General features: G+C 37.5%; 1 protein-coding gene across 2 annotated transcripts in view; it reads right to left on the bottom strand.

Annotated features, from left to right (window-relative positions):
• CUL1 (cullin 1) overlaps positions 1-19,027 on the bottom strand; it is a 37,810-nt gene continuing 18,783 nt past the window's right edge. The window contains exons 7-21 of one of the 2 annotated variants that reach the window (XM_008633840.2): positions 17,359-17,521; positions 13,625-13,755; positions 10,813-10,920; positions 10,607-10,713; positions 9,418-9,466; positions 8,757-8,888; positions 8,108-8,225; positions 7,055-7,131; positions 6,306-6,437; positions 5,381-5,473; positions 4,178-4,225; positions 4,005-4,087; positions 2,439-2,544; positions 1,560-1,673; positions 1-634 (exon numbers count right to left, since the gene is read on the bottom strand). In XM_008633840.2, coding sequence (XP_008632062.1) covers positions 554-634; positions 1,560-1,673; positions 2,439-2,544; positions 4,005-4,087; positions 4,178-4,225; positions 5,381-5,473; positions 6,306-6,437; positions 7,055-7,131; positions 8,108-8,225; positions 8,757-8,888; positions 9,418-9,466; positions 10,607-10,713; positions 10,813-10,920; positions 13,625-13,755; positions 17,359-17,521 — 1,542 coding nt within the window. In that variant the 3' untranslated portion in view covers positions 1-553. The other variant, XM_017734650.1, reaches the window with a different exon arrangement.

The following is a 19,027-nucleotide window of genomic DNA, read 5'->3' as shown; positions in this document are numbered from 1 at the left end:
TAGCTTTCATAACCATTATACCTTTTATTTACATTTAGAAAGATAAGTCATGAAACTTAAAACAATAAAACCAAATGCAACTTGTACAGAAATCTTTTAATTTTTTTTTATTATTTATCACACATTAAAAAATGAAACACACTATACAAATGGTTTTTCATAGCAGATTACACATGGGTCCATTCAGACTCGCTCTCCAAGTGCTGCCAACATGTATAAGTGCTGCCTGTGATGGCAGCTGTTTATCATATAGCCAATGTATTGATTTAAATGCAGTAGCATGCAACCCTCAAACGAGAAGGGTCTGATTCCTTTCTGTTCTTAAATTAGGTTAAATGGCATTGGTGTCCATATTTACATACTTGAAATGTATCAATCCTGAGCAGTTCTGATGTAAATCTGAGACTGGCTGGTGGAGTCCTGGTCTCAGTCATTAAAAAGGGAGGTCCAAATGGCAGCAGGGTGGCTGCTATGAAGTTCTGTTGCTTTCATTCTTTCCATCACATACCTACTTGCCGAGTGTCACACAGTCAGGTAATTGCTAATAAAAATGTTAAGCCAAGTAACTGTAGGTGTCCTTCTCACCATCTACACGTTCCAAGTACTCCTTCTCAATGAGGATGTCGATGCATTTCTGTGGGAGGAACAGAGGTAAGTGGTGGCACACGGGAACAAAAGCCCTCTCTGAGGGTTGCTACAAACTTTGATTTTGACCCCCGAGGGAGTTCCCTGCCAAGCAGAGGAAGGGACTAGGCAAAGGACACAAACCATAGCAGTTCGCTCTCCTCTTTCTGACCACATCCAAGCAGAGGGCTTTGCTAATGCACTAAACTGAATTACACTTCCTGGATGCCATTCCAGGGGTGTGACTGGGAGATCATCAGTATGCTGAGCAACTTCATAGTAAGACAGCAAATGAAGAATTACACCAAGATGCAGAGAGCTTATGTAAGGTCACTAAAGACAGCAGCTGCAGTGAAGAGCTGCCTGTGTCACTGCCCAGGACCAGTGCCAGTTTATGCAAGTGCTCTCACTGCCTGTTCTTTGCCCCACCTACCCTTGGTTGTGGATATAAAAACCGCTGCTGAGCTCACTTAGACAAACTGATGAAGAAATTAATATACATAAATGAATAATTAATATAATTATGAGTAAATAATTAAATACAATGCCCCCCTCCCCAACATTTTTATTGTAAAAGAAAGCAGGAAACTGTTTTATTGAGCCAACCCTGTGGCTGGCTGTAGTCCCACAACTGGGAGAGCAGGAACAAAAGGTAAGCATGGATCAAGGGCTATGGTAAACTGACAGTGATGTGAAAAGATGCAATCCTGCTACTATTTTACCACCACTGCCAACAATGTGAAACATGGATGTTACCCTAAGAGAAATAAAATATTTCTTGTTAAAGTATTTCCTGCTTAGGACTCAAAAATATGTCCTTGCCCCTCCCACCTCATCACCTTAACTTTCCTTTAATTCAGAAGCATGTGTTTTGTCTGTACGTATATCCTCTTCACCTCCTGGAATCCAGGTTCAGAGATGTGGTTCTTACATACCTTAATTACAGGAACTCGTGGCTTGAACCTTGAGGACAGCTGTGTTAGCACTTCTCCAAGCAGTTGCTGGTGTTTTAGAACCTTCCTCATTTTCATGATTCTCACAATAGCAGCCTGCACAGCGAAGTCAGGAAGGCATGTTTAGGAGCAAACTACTTGTCCCTCTGCATAAAGCCACTTCCCTAGGAGATCATGTCTGCTCGTACAGAAGCACCACCACAACCAACTCGAGCACCAGATGGCGAGAGGCTTGCCCACGAGTGTCAGCTACTCACACAGACTTCAAGAGCTCAGACTCTACCCAGCACACAGTCATCAAAAGTGGTTTTGACACATGAATTTTTAGAACTGTGCTTACAGTCAGTCAGTTGTAACAATAGCACCAACTGGTACCAAGAGCCACACAACACCACTTGTGTAGCAAAGAGACTTCTTTATGTATTTAACCTTACTGTGACACTCTCTTAGTGGTACATCTGTATTTCCTTCCCCTGCCTCTCGAGTGGATTCCAAATGAACTGATATAAAACTGCTGTTAATTTCATACTACCTGGGTATTACTGTTTTTTTATTATTCAGTTTTCACCCAGGACAAGGTCTGGTGAGTGTGTGCATCCAAGGAACCCAAACACTCATCAACATCAGGTTAGAACAAACGTGAAGAACACATCCTATCTGTAGAAATGCTTCCTCCACTTTCTATTACACACTCCAATCACCTTTAAGAACATTTTAAACACATTTTTTGAACTCTAACATAGTGCACTGTAATGGCATGTTGTCTTCTAATAAAAATTAAGAAACCCCTACAGTAACTTCATTAAATGATTACAAAGTTGTGATTCTGAGTTCATGGCAGCATTCTGCAATAAAACTCACCTGAATCAGTAGTTTCCTATCTTCCTCTATATTTTTGTGTGTAGTTTCTTGCTCCTGCTTCTGTTCAGTCTTCATTGGCACATTGATGTTTACCCTTAATTTTTTGCTGTAAAGAAAAGCAGAAATTAATAAACAATTGGACTGTTTAAAAACTGAAGAAACACAGAAAATACTGCAAACAAAACCCAGCTCCAAAATAAAAGCCACATCACCATAATTACTTAACAACAAAAGAGGACTTTGGCTCTTCTGAAAACTTTAGACACTCTAATGTTCAAAAAAAAAAAAAAAAAAAAAAAAAAAGAGAATGCCCACAACCAACCAAAGAAACAAAATACCTTTCTGGTGAGTGTCTATTTCACAACTTACTGCATCCATCCTAGTGATCTGTGAGGTCTAACTAGCACTGTACAGTTACACTGTATTCAGAACATTTCTGTGTGTAGTAAAAAGCTTGGAGTCAGTGAAGGGGACAAGGGAAGTCAATGGAAACAGAATCCCCTTTCTGATCTACAGACTGGATTCTCACAGTAACATGGAGAGATCTGTTCTGTAGAACTGAGTTCTGCCCTTCTTTCACATGCTCCCAGCACTGATGGCTGTGCTGAGGTGAGCCCACTACCACACGCGGCCACTCTCAAGACAAGGTCCTGTGGCACAAGTGGCGAGCAAGCCTCAGCATCAGAGCACCAGGGAGCACAGGGCTCTGCTCAGCCTGTTGGCTGCACTGGGGAAAGGATCTGTTATTTATTTAGCACAGTGTTCTCTATCATAAATTGGGAACCAGCAGCTGCACAATGCAGCAACACTGAACTGTTTCCATCACTGCATTAATGTAACTGACCATGAATTCTCAAACCTTTAATTATTGGTAAAGGGGGATAGAAAGCAGATAAAGAGTGAGGTACAAGGAAAGGTTTTAAAATGTTTCTTTCACTTGAGATTTTATCTTCAGGAAGTACTGAACTCCTCACTGAATTTATGTGTGTTTATATCTATGCTCAGGTAAGCATGATAAAACGTACCACAGTGCTGTAAACAGCTTAAAATATACAACTGTTTAAAGTAAGTAATAAAACCTACTGAAAATTGTGTTTATTAAGTCTTCAAATCACTGTATATTCTGTGGTTATAAAATGAGCCTGATCTTCTCGTGTTAGCAGTAGTGGATGAACATTTATGCTTTTGACCTTTGCTGGTCACTAGACACTACTGTAACCTTACAAAATATCATGGATTTTGCCGAGTGCATGCGAGTCATGCGCCTTGAAGAAACAGCAGCACTTGAACCAGTTAGTCAAGAATTAGACAAGAATCAAGGAACAAAAAGGACATATGAAAATATGTCAGGCCTTGACAGACTTTATGACAGAGTCAAAGAGCTGAAATCATACCCATCCCCCACCACTTGCCAGCCCTCTCCCTTAACGCTGGTACACATTGGATCTACATTTGAATTGGCACTTGAACCCTGAAGCTTTCATCCCAAGTATATTAGGTTCCACCCAGATTTTGAAAGCAGAGGAGGATGCTACCCATTACATCTAAGTGATGTATGCTGCTTACTTTTTGTAACCAAGATAGAGTTTTATTAAAGTATCTGGTTTTAACTCCACTTCATCAACATTTGCATTTTCATCTTCCAAAACCTGCAATAAATAAACAAACAAACAAATAAATAAATAGTCTTTAGCATATTTCACTGTATGTTAAGCAGGTTGTAAGAAAGGAGTACTTACAAGCAATTTTGATTTCAACAGTATCTGTAGAACTTGTGCCAAGATATCCTACAAAATTATAGAAAATATCAGCGCAGATAGACAGCACCTTTGTCTAACTTAAAAACTTGAACAGGAACACATATATTTAGACTAAGAACTATTGAGTGCAGAACACTGCAAAATGAGGGGGGAAAAAAGCAGTAAAAACATAGTTCACAGAAATAAAACATAATGTCCTTTTTGGATGTTAGGACATATCCTCCTTGTGGTCGGTCAAAAACCATAAAATTCTTAAGAAAGACTAATTCCAAGCAAGAGATCTTTCCAGTTGCTGCTTTAGGAACTATTTTGCAAGCAGATTTATTGCCTAAGAAATCATTTTTCCCAAACCATGTAAATATATATACCACGGCAAGCTTAACCTTCAGAAAGCAGGCACACTCTGCTTTCGGATTAACATCTTTTTCTTTTAACAGGGATCTGTTCTGGTTGCTGTTGCTGGTTGGTCAGCCAGAAGGCTACTGGCAATATTCTGTGCAGGCCTGCAAAGCTGCTATTTTACCACAGTCTATAATAAAGGGCAATCCCTAAGACTTCTGGGTTTGCTGTAAATCATGAGCAACAGTAACTTTCTAGATACGTGTTTCTAGAAGTAAAGATCCTGCTGTTTTTTTTTTCAGAAGGCAGAGCAGACCTCATTCAAACCTATTACTAATGGCCAAATAAATGCCAAATTGTGGGCCATAAAGCCTGCTTGGAAAGAAAAGGAGGGAACCTTTTCCACACGAGAGAGTTAGCCAGTGAACTGCAGATTTTACTATGTTCATGTAAAAAAGTCTTGAGATATAAAAGAATGACAGATGCATGCATCAATCATTTAGTGAAAACACTGTTTTTGCTAGAATGTTGTCTTGTAACATTAAAATGTATGCATTGAAACACTGAATACTTCCAAGCAGAGCTCAGCAGAAAGCTAGACAATTCACTCCAGTCATGAACAGGAATGCACTAAGATTCATCTGAAGACCAGGCAGTTACGATTACAGGAAAGTAAACCAGGAAAGTGAATTGACCAAGAACAGAGCACATCTGTCTCCTTCAGGACAGAAACTGATTCTGGTTCCAAGCAGGTGTAATCCAAATTTCTTATGATAGCAGAAAGAGCCCTGAAGACCAAAACACTTGTTCACAAGAGTGTGGTAAAATGTGCAAAGTCACTACCATTTTTATTTGAGTACTGTCTGTCAGCTGCTGCACGGTGTAGGCATCTTCTGTGTTGTACTGAAGTAAAATCGCCATCTGGAATGTGGATGCCTGACAGAACCAAAAACAGAGAACAGAGGGGAGAGAGGGGAAATCAGAAAATGAGAATGAACAAACACTTTCTGAATTTGAACAGCCTGAAATCCACCAGTTAAAGACATACACTGGAATATTTGGGCAACAGAGAATACCCAACTGGTACTAATAAAAAAAAAAAATCTAATGCTGCTTATACAGCCAGAACTCCCCCCCTACCAGCATTATCTAAACATAAACCCCAGGATTAGGATCATTCAGCTTGCTCACAGACACTTCATCAAATCATCTACTATGGTATCAAAGCATTATCCTTCTACTTGCTAATATAGTTTTAAATTGTTTTGCTCTGTCACTCCGACTCTTACCCATTTAATCTTCGTTAAACCCAACACAAACCACTGAATTCATCCTCACAACCCTCCCAACTCCAGCAGAACAATAAAACCAAATTTATAAACAAAGCAGGTATCAGTGGCTTATCCATATCTACCACCACAGGGTTAACATATGTTGATGACAAGGTCAAAGTCTGACATTATCTTGTTTCTTCTCACTGTTGTGAACTCCCCATCCCATCTACTTTTTGAGAAAAAGCAGACAGAAAACTGTAAGCAGCATGAGATCCTAGGCAAAGAGGTTGTAGTTGTCTCACAAAATGCAGTTCAACACCTGTTTAAACCACAGGCAATGTGTTCCATTCCATAAGCCAATTTTCTTTTAAACACAGACCTTTAGTATCAATACAGTAAATAAAATAAACATACAATAAATGTTCTACCAGCTGCATCCAGTCCTCTGAATACAACCATCACCAAGTGTTTCTACTGGCATGACTTGTCCTTACCTGTAATGTGTATCTGTTTTTGAAACAGTTGGTAACCAATTCCCCTTTGGACAGCTGATACAACCACGTTAATTTTCTTCCACTATGACGACTGGCATAAAATGCAGTAAATCTCTGATAGCTCCGTTCTAACTGTATAAAAACATCAATAATAAATAAATAAATAAATAATACTACTTACCTTCATTTACCATTACTAGAACATGCTATGGAAGCAACAGAGGATCATCAAATCTTATCACCCTCAACCACTACGCTGTCTGAACAACACAAACAGAAACTTGAAGTATTCAAATTTGGCAGACTGGATGAAAATTTCCCTCTGTTACAAGTTTCCCCTTTAAAGTATCATTAACAGTACAAATGTAAACAAGCATTCAAGTTTCATTCTTCCTTTTAGGATACATTAGGCATGGCTAGAAAAGCGGATTTGTTTTAACCACCTTCATTCTCCGGGTAACAGCAGTAAACTTATTTCTCATGTTAAATATTCACGTTCTGTCTCTTCTGAATAAATCACTCAGCAGAAAACTAGTGATTATAATATCTAAAGATTTTACTGGGCAGAGCTGAAGTACTACCTTACTCAATTATCTTGTTCCAAATATTCTCAGGCTAAATAGGCAAATAGCAGAGACACTTGTAGTCCTCTCTGATACCCAACAGAACAGAAGGAGACACCAGCCTTGTAAAACAAATTTCTCTCATGATCATTCCATGCTCAGATGAACGAAGTAGAAGTGCCTCACCTCAGATGGCAGAGCAAATGTGCAGGACTGCTGAAACGGCCACGATCCAGAACTCAGCACTTGGATGCTGAAATCCACTGAAAGAGAGGTGAACAGGATGAGATGCATTATCCCACTTTCTCCTAACCCCTCTTCAAACACAGTCCCAGCTCCAACAGAGAAACGGTTCTGGCCTTGTGGTTAAACTAACATGGTAAAAAATCATTAAGCACTATTTTATTTTTGTCAGACCATAAACCAAAGCTATTCATGAGAGATGTCACTGCAGTTGGAGAGCTTTAGATTTACTGTTACAGGCACTCAATTTTCTCTCACTTGGAGATGTTATTACCCTGTTTCTATCCCCACAATGGATTTCTCTTTTAACACACAAGTGTGAAAATTTTAAGTGTTCATCATCACTCCACAGTACACAACTGCAAGAACAGACCTTTCACACCCGAACTTGTAAGGCATTTTGGTCAAGTCAAGAATAATAATATAAAAACTAAGTAAAATTTAAGCCTGACAATACACTTCTAGAAACTCTAATTGTAATCCAAGAAACAATTATCAATTCTTGACAGAATTTGGTTCAACATGCTTGAATTAAAAAAAAAAAAAAAAAAAAAAAAAAAAGTAAATAGGGACATCTAACAACCTGGAACACAACATACCTTTTCCCTTAATACTTTCACATAAGTGTGAACTTAGGCCACATTGTGTTCAAAATCAAAACTGTTCAAAGAAAAATGTCTCTCCAATCAAACATAAAAAAAAAAAAAAAAAAGAAAAAAAGAAAAAAAGAAAAGACAGGATTCAACTTAATTTAGTTATATACCTAAACATGAGATGCAAAATCAGGAGGAAGCTACTCACAAAAGATATAAAGAGATACTAGAAGACAAAGAACAGACCTAGAAGACCAATTTAAATATGTCAGCTATCTTGGTCAGAAGAACACTAACTTGTGGCAGTATGAGTAAGTCAAATATTTCCCTCACACATTTAGTTCTGTAGAAGTAAGGGGACGCTAAACTATGCAACAGTAACTTAGGTAAAGGTATTACTTACAATCTAATGGTTCTGAATTGGTCAGGTGCTTTTTAAATTGCTCATTCAAATCCTTGCTTACACCAATATCTTGGAACATCCGCTGCAGCTTGGAGGTATACTCAAAACCACAAGCTTGCTGTATTTTAAAAGCACAGAGACATCAGCAAGACACATTTTTGACATTGGATAATGAGAATAACAAAGTGTTGGAACTTATTTTCTTAACAGAAGATGTACAAAGTTCCATATTTCCCTTACTCAAAGTGCCGATTCCCACTGGAATATGAGCTTTAAGTGCCACTGACAACTGAAGAAAATTTTGTTTAAAAATCAGGCAAAACACAATAAAACAGAACCCAAAGGGGAGGAGATTGTATTTTGCTTAACTCTGAATAAATATGGGTTAATGAAATTAAGCAAATTTTCAGTAGTCATTCCTTTGAATAATTAAATCCATGTCATTCATTTGGTTAAGAATAATTAAGCTTAGATCCAACAGACAGACATGCACTAGAAGTTCCTATGATTTAAAAAAAAATACAGAACAAAAGATTGCATATTTTTCTGTGCATAAAATAAACAAATGAAAGGACATATATCAATGCTTTCCAAAACAGTCTGAAGACCTGCAAGGCAGTAGATGATGGGGCAGTCATGGAATACTCACTTTTAGTTTGGAGATCATGCTTGCCTCAGCATCATCACTAGCACTGTTCTGATGCACAAGTCTCTTTGCCAGCATTTTAGCATAGAATTTTTGAAACACATCTTTATCCTCAATGTACTTGAAGACAACCATCTGGAAAAGCCAAGATAATTTGTAAGGGAAAAACTATTTAAACATTTGTCTTGAAAAAGCTGTAGCAAGAGCTACTTCATTTGCACTGAAATTTTTAAGATTGGGGGTTTTGTTTGGCTTTTTTGGGGGAGAGTAGAGGGTCTGGTGGTAGTTGTTTGCTTTACATATGGATACTATTTTAAAAGAAGAACTGTATATTCCACACGTACAGCATTTTATATATACATGGATATATAATGATACAAAAAGATGTTGTAAAAGTTATACATATTTTGTATGTATATACAGATTAAGTAAAAGCATTGCTTCAATACAGCCACTTTAAATCTCCTGTAAAGGGGTTTTTAATAAACAAAACAAAATCATTTAAAAAAAGCCACACAGAGATTATTACTGAAAAGCTGAAATACTAAGCAATGAAATAAATATACCAAAATTTTTTTTTCTCTTATCTGCCTTGTGTGACAATTGAATATTATTAACTTGCCAAACCTTACACAGAAGAGAACTGTATTTATAGACATCTTACCACTTGATTGAGTGTATCTTCCAATTCTGCTTCTTCTGGATTCTTTGAGCTGCAATTAAAGAAGAGCATTTTTAATCAGTCCCAAACCAGCAGAATGAAACCAACATATGGATATATATGGAAACTTCAGAAATAAAGGAATGCAGATTTGAGTAGTTCTGGGATCAAAGGCTCTTTAAAGAGGAAACAGTGTAATGAAGTGATCACTTCACTGCTCCACCTGTCAGCAATTCCGCAGTTCCCGACTGTCACAGGTTGAAGTCCTGGACCATGACTTGCTTGGGACTTCTTGGTAGCTTGATACTTCTCAGGATTTATGGGCTTAAACAAGGACTTCTCTCTTCCCACTGCTAAATGCTATCTTTATTTCTTAGATAGCACAGTGAGAAGAAACCAGCCCACAGCGCTGAGACTTGACTGGGTGAAAGCTCGGGTGGCACCACGTTGTGCTCCTCCATCTCATGCTTATCCACCAGGCAAACCCCAAACCTACCCTGCACACAGTCAGTAATTGTAAAGGAGAAAATTAATCCTTTGCTGAAGGAAGGAGGGGGTGGGAAAGGGAAAAGCGAACAAGTTCTCACATTTTTGGGTTGTTTGATGGTGGCTTTTTTCCCTCTCCCAAAACAATTAGAAATGTTGCCAGGGGCGAAACTGACACCAATCCAGTATGAATTGAGCTGATACCAACTCAGTGTATGAGCTGCTAAATCATTTAAAGCCAAATACCTTGAATTAAAATATGAACCATGAGAGGTTAGAAAGCAGTTTTTGTCCTCCTCAATTTCTGCCCAGATGGAAGAAGGTGTAGAAAAAACAACAGGAGGAAAGCAGCAGTTTTAAGGGAAAAAGGGAATGTGCATATCTTTACAACATACGACCCAATTTAAATTTTTCAGTGTAAAAAACCCCACCTAAAACCCTTCCTTCAATTTTACTGAAAGCCCAAAACTGAAGATTCCTATAAGGCAAGAAAGGTTTGCTTATTTCCTCCACTCTTCCTTAAAAAGAAAAGTAAACAACAGAACCTTCAGGAATGGTCCCACTGAAATTTTCATATCCAGAATTTGGTACAATTAATTTCTCGCAAAGTGAAGTTCTGTTTCTGAAGACAGTATAAAACTTCATAGGCTAAAACATTTTAAAACAAAAGCCAACATGAAATAATCATTCGTCTTTGAGGACATACCTTTTCTTTAGTAAAGAGTCACAGTATCGTGCCAGTAGCTCTGGGGATTTACTGGATGATTGAGCCATTTTTGTCACTGCATTATTATTTATAAATCGACCACAAGCCTATAAATCAAAAAAGATAGTGAAATTTTGGGAGACAATTTTTTTTATTTTGCATGGAAATAAAAAATAAGTCCAGCATCTGCCACTACATGCACTTACTTTGTCTAGCGCAGCCACAAAGCCAGCATCATTGTTGAATGCAGACATGACTAAAGCATTGTACTTCTTATGGACATCCAACACTGTCTGTACATACATTTTTGGATCCTGCAATAAGGAGAGACTGGATTTTGCAAGCTGTTGACTTTCTGCTTCCTACTTCCCCCAAAATGGAGCTATTCACTGGCCCAAGAAAATTTGTTTGGGGAAGGTCCATGAAGTATTAGAAATAACCAGACTGGTTCAGGTCCTGTGTCCAGGACTGACTGATGTTACTGCAAGCTTTGATTTACAGCAACCAGAGTGCAGAGTGTACCACATCACACAGTACAAAATACAACAAAATATTTACTCAACCACTGCAAACATTTTCCAAGACTTAAACTTATTTCAAGTCACACCTGAGAGAGCTGGACAATCATAAAATGGCAGCTGCTATAGAGGAAAATCTCTGTAGTAAGAATGCAACTGGTGTATATCCAATAGGTCCAACTTAGTACGGAAACCTCAGCCACTGGCAGTTCTTAAAAATTATCTGCACAACACCCAGTGGCAGCCAAATGTCAATAAACATCAAGTTTATTGCACTCATACTGAGTTCTATGTGCAGTTACTGATCTTTGTTTCTGAATAAAGATGGAGTGGAGTGAGTGTAGGGACAATGATGGGCAAGTCAATCATCAGGCACACAGGACAGCTACTACACAACAGACTAAAAAAGGCTGGAAGTCTTCAACTCGGAGATCATAAGGTCTTGTTGGCAAAACATGGTGGAATACGGGCAGGGTTTTATGAGGATCCTGAAAAACATTTCCTGTTGCACTGAAGACAGACATAGACGACATGGACCACCAATCTAATGCCATGCTTAAGATAAAGAACTCAGATTATTGAGAACTTCTGAGATAAGGAATGCAAGCGGATTTGAAAGACATTCAGAAAAGTACTGATTACAAAGACTAAAAAAAAACCAAACCAAAGGCATAAAAAGCAGCAAATCTTCTCACTGAAGAGCAGTCTTGTTAATACAGTAAACAGAGACTAGAGTGCAACTCCTTCTGCAGTAAAAATCTAAAATAGGTGAGATGAGTCAGGCTGGTATGACTATTTCTTTGCACTGACTACAGAGAAACTGAGAAGCATTTGTTCAGCTGATTGTCTGTTTAGACACGGTACAGGTAAGTGAAGTTGGGCAGAATCAACCCTGCCTAAGTGTGACAGAGGGCTAACAAGGCAACGATGAACAGCAATACAGTGGTGTGAGGGATACCAGAAGAAAAGGCAGGATGGTTCCCAAGGGAAACAGCCAGAGATACTGCTATAAAAATGAAGAACAAATGTGTGGAATAAGAAAAGGAACAAAAAAGAAAGATGAGGAAACAAGAAAAAGTGTCAGAGGCAGGAAGAGTTCTGTAAATGGTTGGACACAAAAGAACTAATACATACAAATTCTGGGCCTCCCGTCTCTGAAAGATGAAATAATACCTGGAGAAAGAGCTTTCATTTTTTTCTGGTAAATTCTTCAAGGCCTAAACAGAAAAAAACCTCAAGAGTGACGACCACTAGGGGGATGTGTCAAGCATGGAGCAGATCTGATTTCAAAATGTAAGGTGACATCTGCAAATGAAGCTGAAGATGCCTGAACTTGCTTCATGATTACTTTATGATTCATAAAAGATCAACACTGCTAAAAAGTTACGCACTTAAAACAATAGAAGTGAACAGCATCCTTCAATACAGATTACTGCTTCAGTATGAAGCTATATCAAGAATTTCTCAGGACAGCAACAGGTTAAAATGAACTTTGTCAAAAATTGAAATTAATCATAGAATCATAGAGTATCCTGAGTTGGAAGGGACCAACAAGGATCATCAAAGTCCAACCCCTGACCCTGAACAGGACCACCCTAAGAACCATGCTGATGATGTATTCATCAGTGACAGCGCCTGAGAACATTGTCCAAGCGCTTCTTGAATTCCACTTTAAATAAAATTTACCAGAATCTATATTCTACCCTGATCTTGCTTTGTGCTTTGTGCAGTGTTTAATTCTTTTTTTTCCCCTGGAAAACATCATATTGTCTACAGAGAAGAAGGCCAGCAAAGGATTTTAACACCTTCATGCTGCCAAGATGCAACCCTGATCGATACAAAACTAGGTTTGAAATTACAGTTATGGGATAAAAATTGAAAAAGTAGCCTTTCCAAAGACCTGACCTCCTCTTATATTGTGACCTTTCCAACCATTTCAGTTCCTTCTTCTTCTTCTATTTCTCATGCTTTTCCAAACAGAAAAAAGACATTATCAAAAAACTCAAACCAACAGAAACTTTCTCTAGTCCCATCTAAGTCAGAATTCCTTAAGATGATGAAATAAAATACAGTTGACTGGAGATAATGCTTCTTGAAACAGTGGACTGTTAGGTGTATTTGTATTGTAAGTGCTGGGTGTTGTATTTGCACAGCCAGCTTTCCAAGCAGCATGACATCCTGACAGAGAGCAAAAATTCAGAAGGAAACTCACTCTTCCCCCCAAACAAAACAAAAACCCCCACACAATTCCCCCCTGCCCCAAACCAAAGAAAACCAAAAAAACACCCCTAAAACCCCTCAAAATTCAAAGAACAGTAAGAAAGTGATCTAGGTTTTATTTTAAGCCTACTGTCAACATTTGAGAATCGCCTAGTCCTTACAAATTAAATTAGTGAGAGGGAAAACAAGCAAACTGGAAGTTTTATCAGGAAGAATTCATTGTCCCCTAATGTAGAAGTGTCAGCAACCACACACAGACTTGTTTTGAGGGGATACTTGCATTTAGTGCAGCTTCTCCACATTTCTCAATTGCAGCTAGACCCTGATTATGAATGTGGGTTTCCAGAAGTTTTTTCAGCTCTCCAAGGCCATCCTGGATTCGAGATACAAGGTTATACATGCGACCCAAGTCTGTAAAAGACAAAAAAAGGAAAGCTAGCATCTCCCATCTGTACTGGCTATTACTTAAATTTCTCATTTACAAGTTGTCAATAGGAGCTAAACATCCATTGTCAACAAGAAACCACATGCAATTGTTCCTGCAAAAAGCCAGAAAAAATGACAGTAAACAATTATACAGTACAGCAAACCTTTGCACTCACCTGGAAAGCTAACACTAGTTAAAGAGAAAACAATTTGTCATACTGAGATCTGTTCTTTACCTTCACAATGCAACAAATCTCAATTATAAAAAAGTCACCATTTGAATGGTAGAAAATCTACTTCTGATTTTTAGTTTTCACAGCAATGAATTAAAAATGGTGTTAAACCTCCCTTATTTAAATAACATTTTGAAGTGCTGCCATGAATTCGAGATTGTTATTAATATTATTGCTGTCTGTGCTACAAGTACGACATTTTCCAGCTGACCCCTGTCCTTTAAATTGTATTCTTAACAGGACAGTTCTCAGAGATCTAACACTACTTGTAGCCCTTTGCATACAAACACTTTTACTTTGGGCAGCATCAATGCTAACAGTTGGAAATTTAAGGCAAAATGTTATGTATTGGTATGAATTTAGCAGATAAATTGAAACATTATAAATCAAATTTCCTTCAATATGTCTTTTATTGTCAGTAAAAGACATATCTTAAAAAAAAGAAGTTTAAGTAACCGATTACCAGCAGAAATAACTGTATCTGTAAGAAAAAAGAGGTTCTGAAAAGCATTACAATAGAGCAAATGAAGGTAAAAATAAACTGCATGTCATTTCACATATCTTAAGGCTAAATCTCATCATTTTTCAGCCAAAACTTTCCACATCAATTAGCAATTTTGGAAAGTCTAATACTGAAGAGGGTTTTGGTTTTTATTATTTAGTTTCAACAGGATAGAGGCTTTGTATTTTCTGAGTGCAGAACTCTTTAAAAAAAGAGCAAACTTTGAATTGGCCATAAACCAGGTACACAAACGTACCAGGCACCTCTTGCAATCTTGCCCTCACTGAACAGGCACTCCAGTGAAACAGTAAACAATCAGATTATTTACTGTAAACTAAGGAGGATATTTTACCTTGTGGAACCCATCTTAAGGCTGACAGATGCATTTAACTCTTCTGAAGTGCAAGGACTTCTCTGAAGGGCTTGTGAGCAATTTATTACCACCAGAGGATTATCAGATTAAACAAAACAGAGCAATCAATGAGCTGGTGCTCTACCTAACTCTGAAATACAACACACAGAGTTTGATGCCTTCTAATACTGAAGGGAAGACATTTCAGTTCAGTTAGGTTTCTGTGTAACACTTTCCTCTCCTTAAAACTTTGTCAATCTTAAACTTGCAGATCCGAAAATGAAACTTTTTTTCTCTCTATGAAAACCACAATTGCAACCTGATGTTAACTTTTATAAGAATAGAAGAATACCCTACAGAACTTTAGAAAAAAGGGAGGGAAATAATGCCATACATAGATACAATAAGCTGCTGCTAGATTTACCCACAAACAAGGGTTCACAGGTTGGTTGGTCTATGAGGATGTCTGTGTTAGGTGAAATAAGGAAAAGATGCTACAAAGTTTCATGGAAGATTTGCATGGTAACTCCACCTACATCATTACAACCTTCTCCTAGTAAACCGAATTGTTTCCTACATGTATCAAACTGATGTGAGTCTGCAACACATGAGCAATGTGTCCCACAACCTTTATAACCAGCTTATACATTAGTTGCACAATGTGATTAAAAAGTTACAGAACACCAACAGGAGCAGCCTGTAATACCGTATGCTCAAACATAGTGTGCATGGGAGGACCTCAAAACCACTGTACTTTCAAGAGCAAAGCAGTAAGTATTTTAATCAAAACCTTTTATTGTAAGTTTAGGTTAGTCTACCAAAGGCTGTGTTATTATATCGCAAATTTGAGAATGAACTGATTACAGTGATTAAAGAGTGAATTATCAGACTATTATTCAAAATAAATTTTCTAGTCTTGAAATTTCATGGATCTTAAAAAGGGCAAGGGAACTGCTACAATTTCCATAAGTGAAGCCCAATAACAGAAGAGAAAATATTTTGAAAAAGAAGAAAAAAAATCAAGCGTCTTAAAAAAAGTCCAGTTAATCTTAGAAATAACCCACATGAAAGTAAACCCATACGTTACTAGACAGTGCCCAAGACACAAGACACATCTTTTCTTTTTTACCCTGACAAACTCATGGAATTCCATCACTATGGTACTAAGGGCTGACATAACCCATGAGCTTGATAAAGTAGGAGGAAAAAAAGAAAGTCTGCAAAGGCGTCCTGAGTCCAGAAAAAACTTTGTTTGTTCTATTGCTATTTCAATTTCCAGAACTATTTAAAAAGTCATTTCACAAATCAACACCCATCAAAATCTCTTCCAATTACGGAGTAAATATTTACAAACATAAACAACATCTGACTCAAGGACTAGTACAGATTATTTACATTTGAATCAGCTAACTTCTGACCTACTAATCACGCTGAATTGCCCTTTTTGATTCTGAAGCATCTCTTAGTTATCAACATGACTATTACAGTAATAATTCATAGTTTCTATTTTAAGACTGATCTACAATGAGACAGAGTCATAGTTACAACTTAAAACTCTCAAATAAACAGTAGCATCATTAGTAACTTAACCACAGCATCTCTTACATTCTCTGCCACTTTCTTAAGAGCAGTATTTCAGCTATACAGCCTTACTCTAACTTGAAATGCAGATTTAATTAATTCCCCAACTGGGAAATCAGAATCATCATTCATCCTTATCACCTGTATGATCCACAGGAATTAGTTCTGGCTGTTATTTTGTGCTCTGTATTAACTCCTGAAGAAACTCATACAAATCAACACAACTGACAATTCCTTAAAAGATACCTAAACTCTGATAATCTTCACTTATTTTAGAGGAAGTGCTGAAGAAGTCTTTATTCCACGTATTCTCTATGACAATATAAACTTGATCCATTAGCAACACTTAAGAATCATTTTCACAGCTAAAATTAACTCATCAATTAATAATTTCCACGCTTTTTCCACCCTTTCCTTGTGCTCTATATGCAGTATTACATATTTTATATACTCTATTTTAAAAGCTACTTACTTGCTTGCATTCCTCTTTTAACATTTCCTATACACACTTCTAAATACTTTGGATTTTAAAATTCTCAATGCTGACTCAAGAAGATCCATGGATTAAACTGAAATAGCTGGAAAGAGTACTGGTCTGTTTTTCACCTTCCATCTCTCCCACAAGCTTCAGCTTCTGCTGGAAGGGTGGCTCAAGTGCTCTTGAAACTCTCTCAGCCACATTAAGAGAAATCAAACTAGTGCTGTTCTGCCTTAATAGCAGGGATTGGGGTAGGGTCCTTGAAGCAGTATTACCAGCTATCCTAATTTCATCAAAACCTGCTTGTCCATCAGTTTAGTGATTATCTTCTCTCTTAATCTAATTCCTGAACAAATGACATTTAGCTAGCAGAAGCTTTTACATTCACAGATCATCAAGGAGGAGAGCTCTAAGCCTAATGCCAGTGTTTGAACCTCCTTACCTTCATTTTTGTCAGCATCCAACAAATTCTGAAACTCTGTATGAAATATCTCCAGGTGTTTTTCAATAAGTACTTGCTCACACTTTCGTGCTAACTCATCTTGTGTGCTCTCATGAAGATACACCTGAACTCTACGCTGCTCCTCAAGAAGGCGAGCTTCGGCCTACAGAAACACAGAGATAAATATGAAACCTGCAGGGAAGGCAGAACGCGAATCTTACAGAAAACAGATGACTGTTCAGTAAATTCTAGAAAACAACAACAAACAAGCCTCTCTAGTTTGGTGTTATGGACCACCTACCTAAGCAGTTATTTTTTCTGGGAATCATAATATGCATTGGGAATTGATGTTTAAGTTGATGAAAATATTATATACTGTTTAAACGGTGGGGGAGATTCACAGCATGACTGTTTTCCTGTTGCTTCTGAATAAGAAGTTTACAGATGGAAATCTGCTGTCAGAAAAAGAGAAAGCTGCTGACATGAAATGCTGGCAGTTTTAGAATCAGCAAGCTCTCCAGCTACAGACTAGTTTCATTTAAGACAAACATGAATGTATTTCATGGCTCCACAAAACTAAAAGGCAGGAAACTGCAATTTAACACTATGCCCATGACAAATTTATTTGAATATTCTCATTTACATTCTTACACAGAAAAGCTTTCCAATAAACTACAATCATTTAAATTATACTAGCATTTAATTTGGCATATGAAATGCTACATATGCGTTTCTCCCTGGCAAACTAAAATTCTAAATGTCACTCAAAGAATAGAACTTATGCCAAAATGTAAAATGGAAATTGTTTATGTAACAATTACCTCAATTTTGTTAGCAAAAGTGTTAAGGATTCGCATTACAAATCATTTGTAACTGCAGCACATTATTAGGGATAAAGTGTGTATGTCCTCTTATCAGACCAAATTATTTAAATTAACAACGTCACCAAGAAAATGAAATTAGGTTAATTTGTTTTCCTAATATGCCAGAATATCAAGTAAGCATGAAAGATCATATTCTGGGCAATAAAAAGGGAAGAGTTACACTGCAAGTGCACTGCATCATACGTAGACAGCTTTAAATCATCTCAGCCACTGTTAGCTTCACTCATTCTGTAATGATTTTGCACTTAGCTCTTGTGAAACGGTCCTGGATTACTGTCTCCTGGAGCTAAACCAGTACTGATAAAAATATAGGAAATGAAATCAGTAGGTTGAGAAGGGATATAAGCTCCAGCTCCAGAGTACTTGCCAGTTTCTTACCAGTAAGGAATAACAACCAACTTCCTTACTGACAGCAAATAGCAGCAAATCTTTCTTATGAACATTGGAAACTGGCATCAAGACGGGCAGGACTGTTTATCCTATATTTAACCAATTCTGTATTTCTGTAGTTCAGAAAATTCTGCCGCTTCTAATGCTGCTTCTTAAAATATCCTTAGACCTTGCTTTTAATGCTAACAGTTAACTCTTACTGTGAGCTCTTGTATGAAAAGAAATATTTACTCTGACGCCATGTTTCCTTATACTCTCACTCTTTTTTTGTGTTCTTACAACTTTATTTTCCTTTAAAAGTCACATTTCAGAAACAAGGGAAAAATAATTAGTTCACACCACAGTATCTTCACTTGTTTCAACTATAAAGATCAAAAGTTCAGTTTGAGGCTATA

This window comes from Corvus brachyrhynchos, unplaced genomic scaffold (assembly GCF_000691975.1).
Source record: "Corvus brachyrhynchos isolate BGI_N302 unplaced genomic scaffold, ASM69197v1 scaffold94, whole genome shotgun sequence".
NCBI classification, from domain to species: domain Eukaryota; kingdom Metazoa; phylum Chordata; class Aves; order Passeriformes; family Corvidae; genus Corvus; species Corvus brachyrhynchos.
This window is presented reverse-complemented; position numbering and strand designations above follow the sequence as displayed.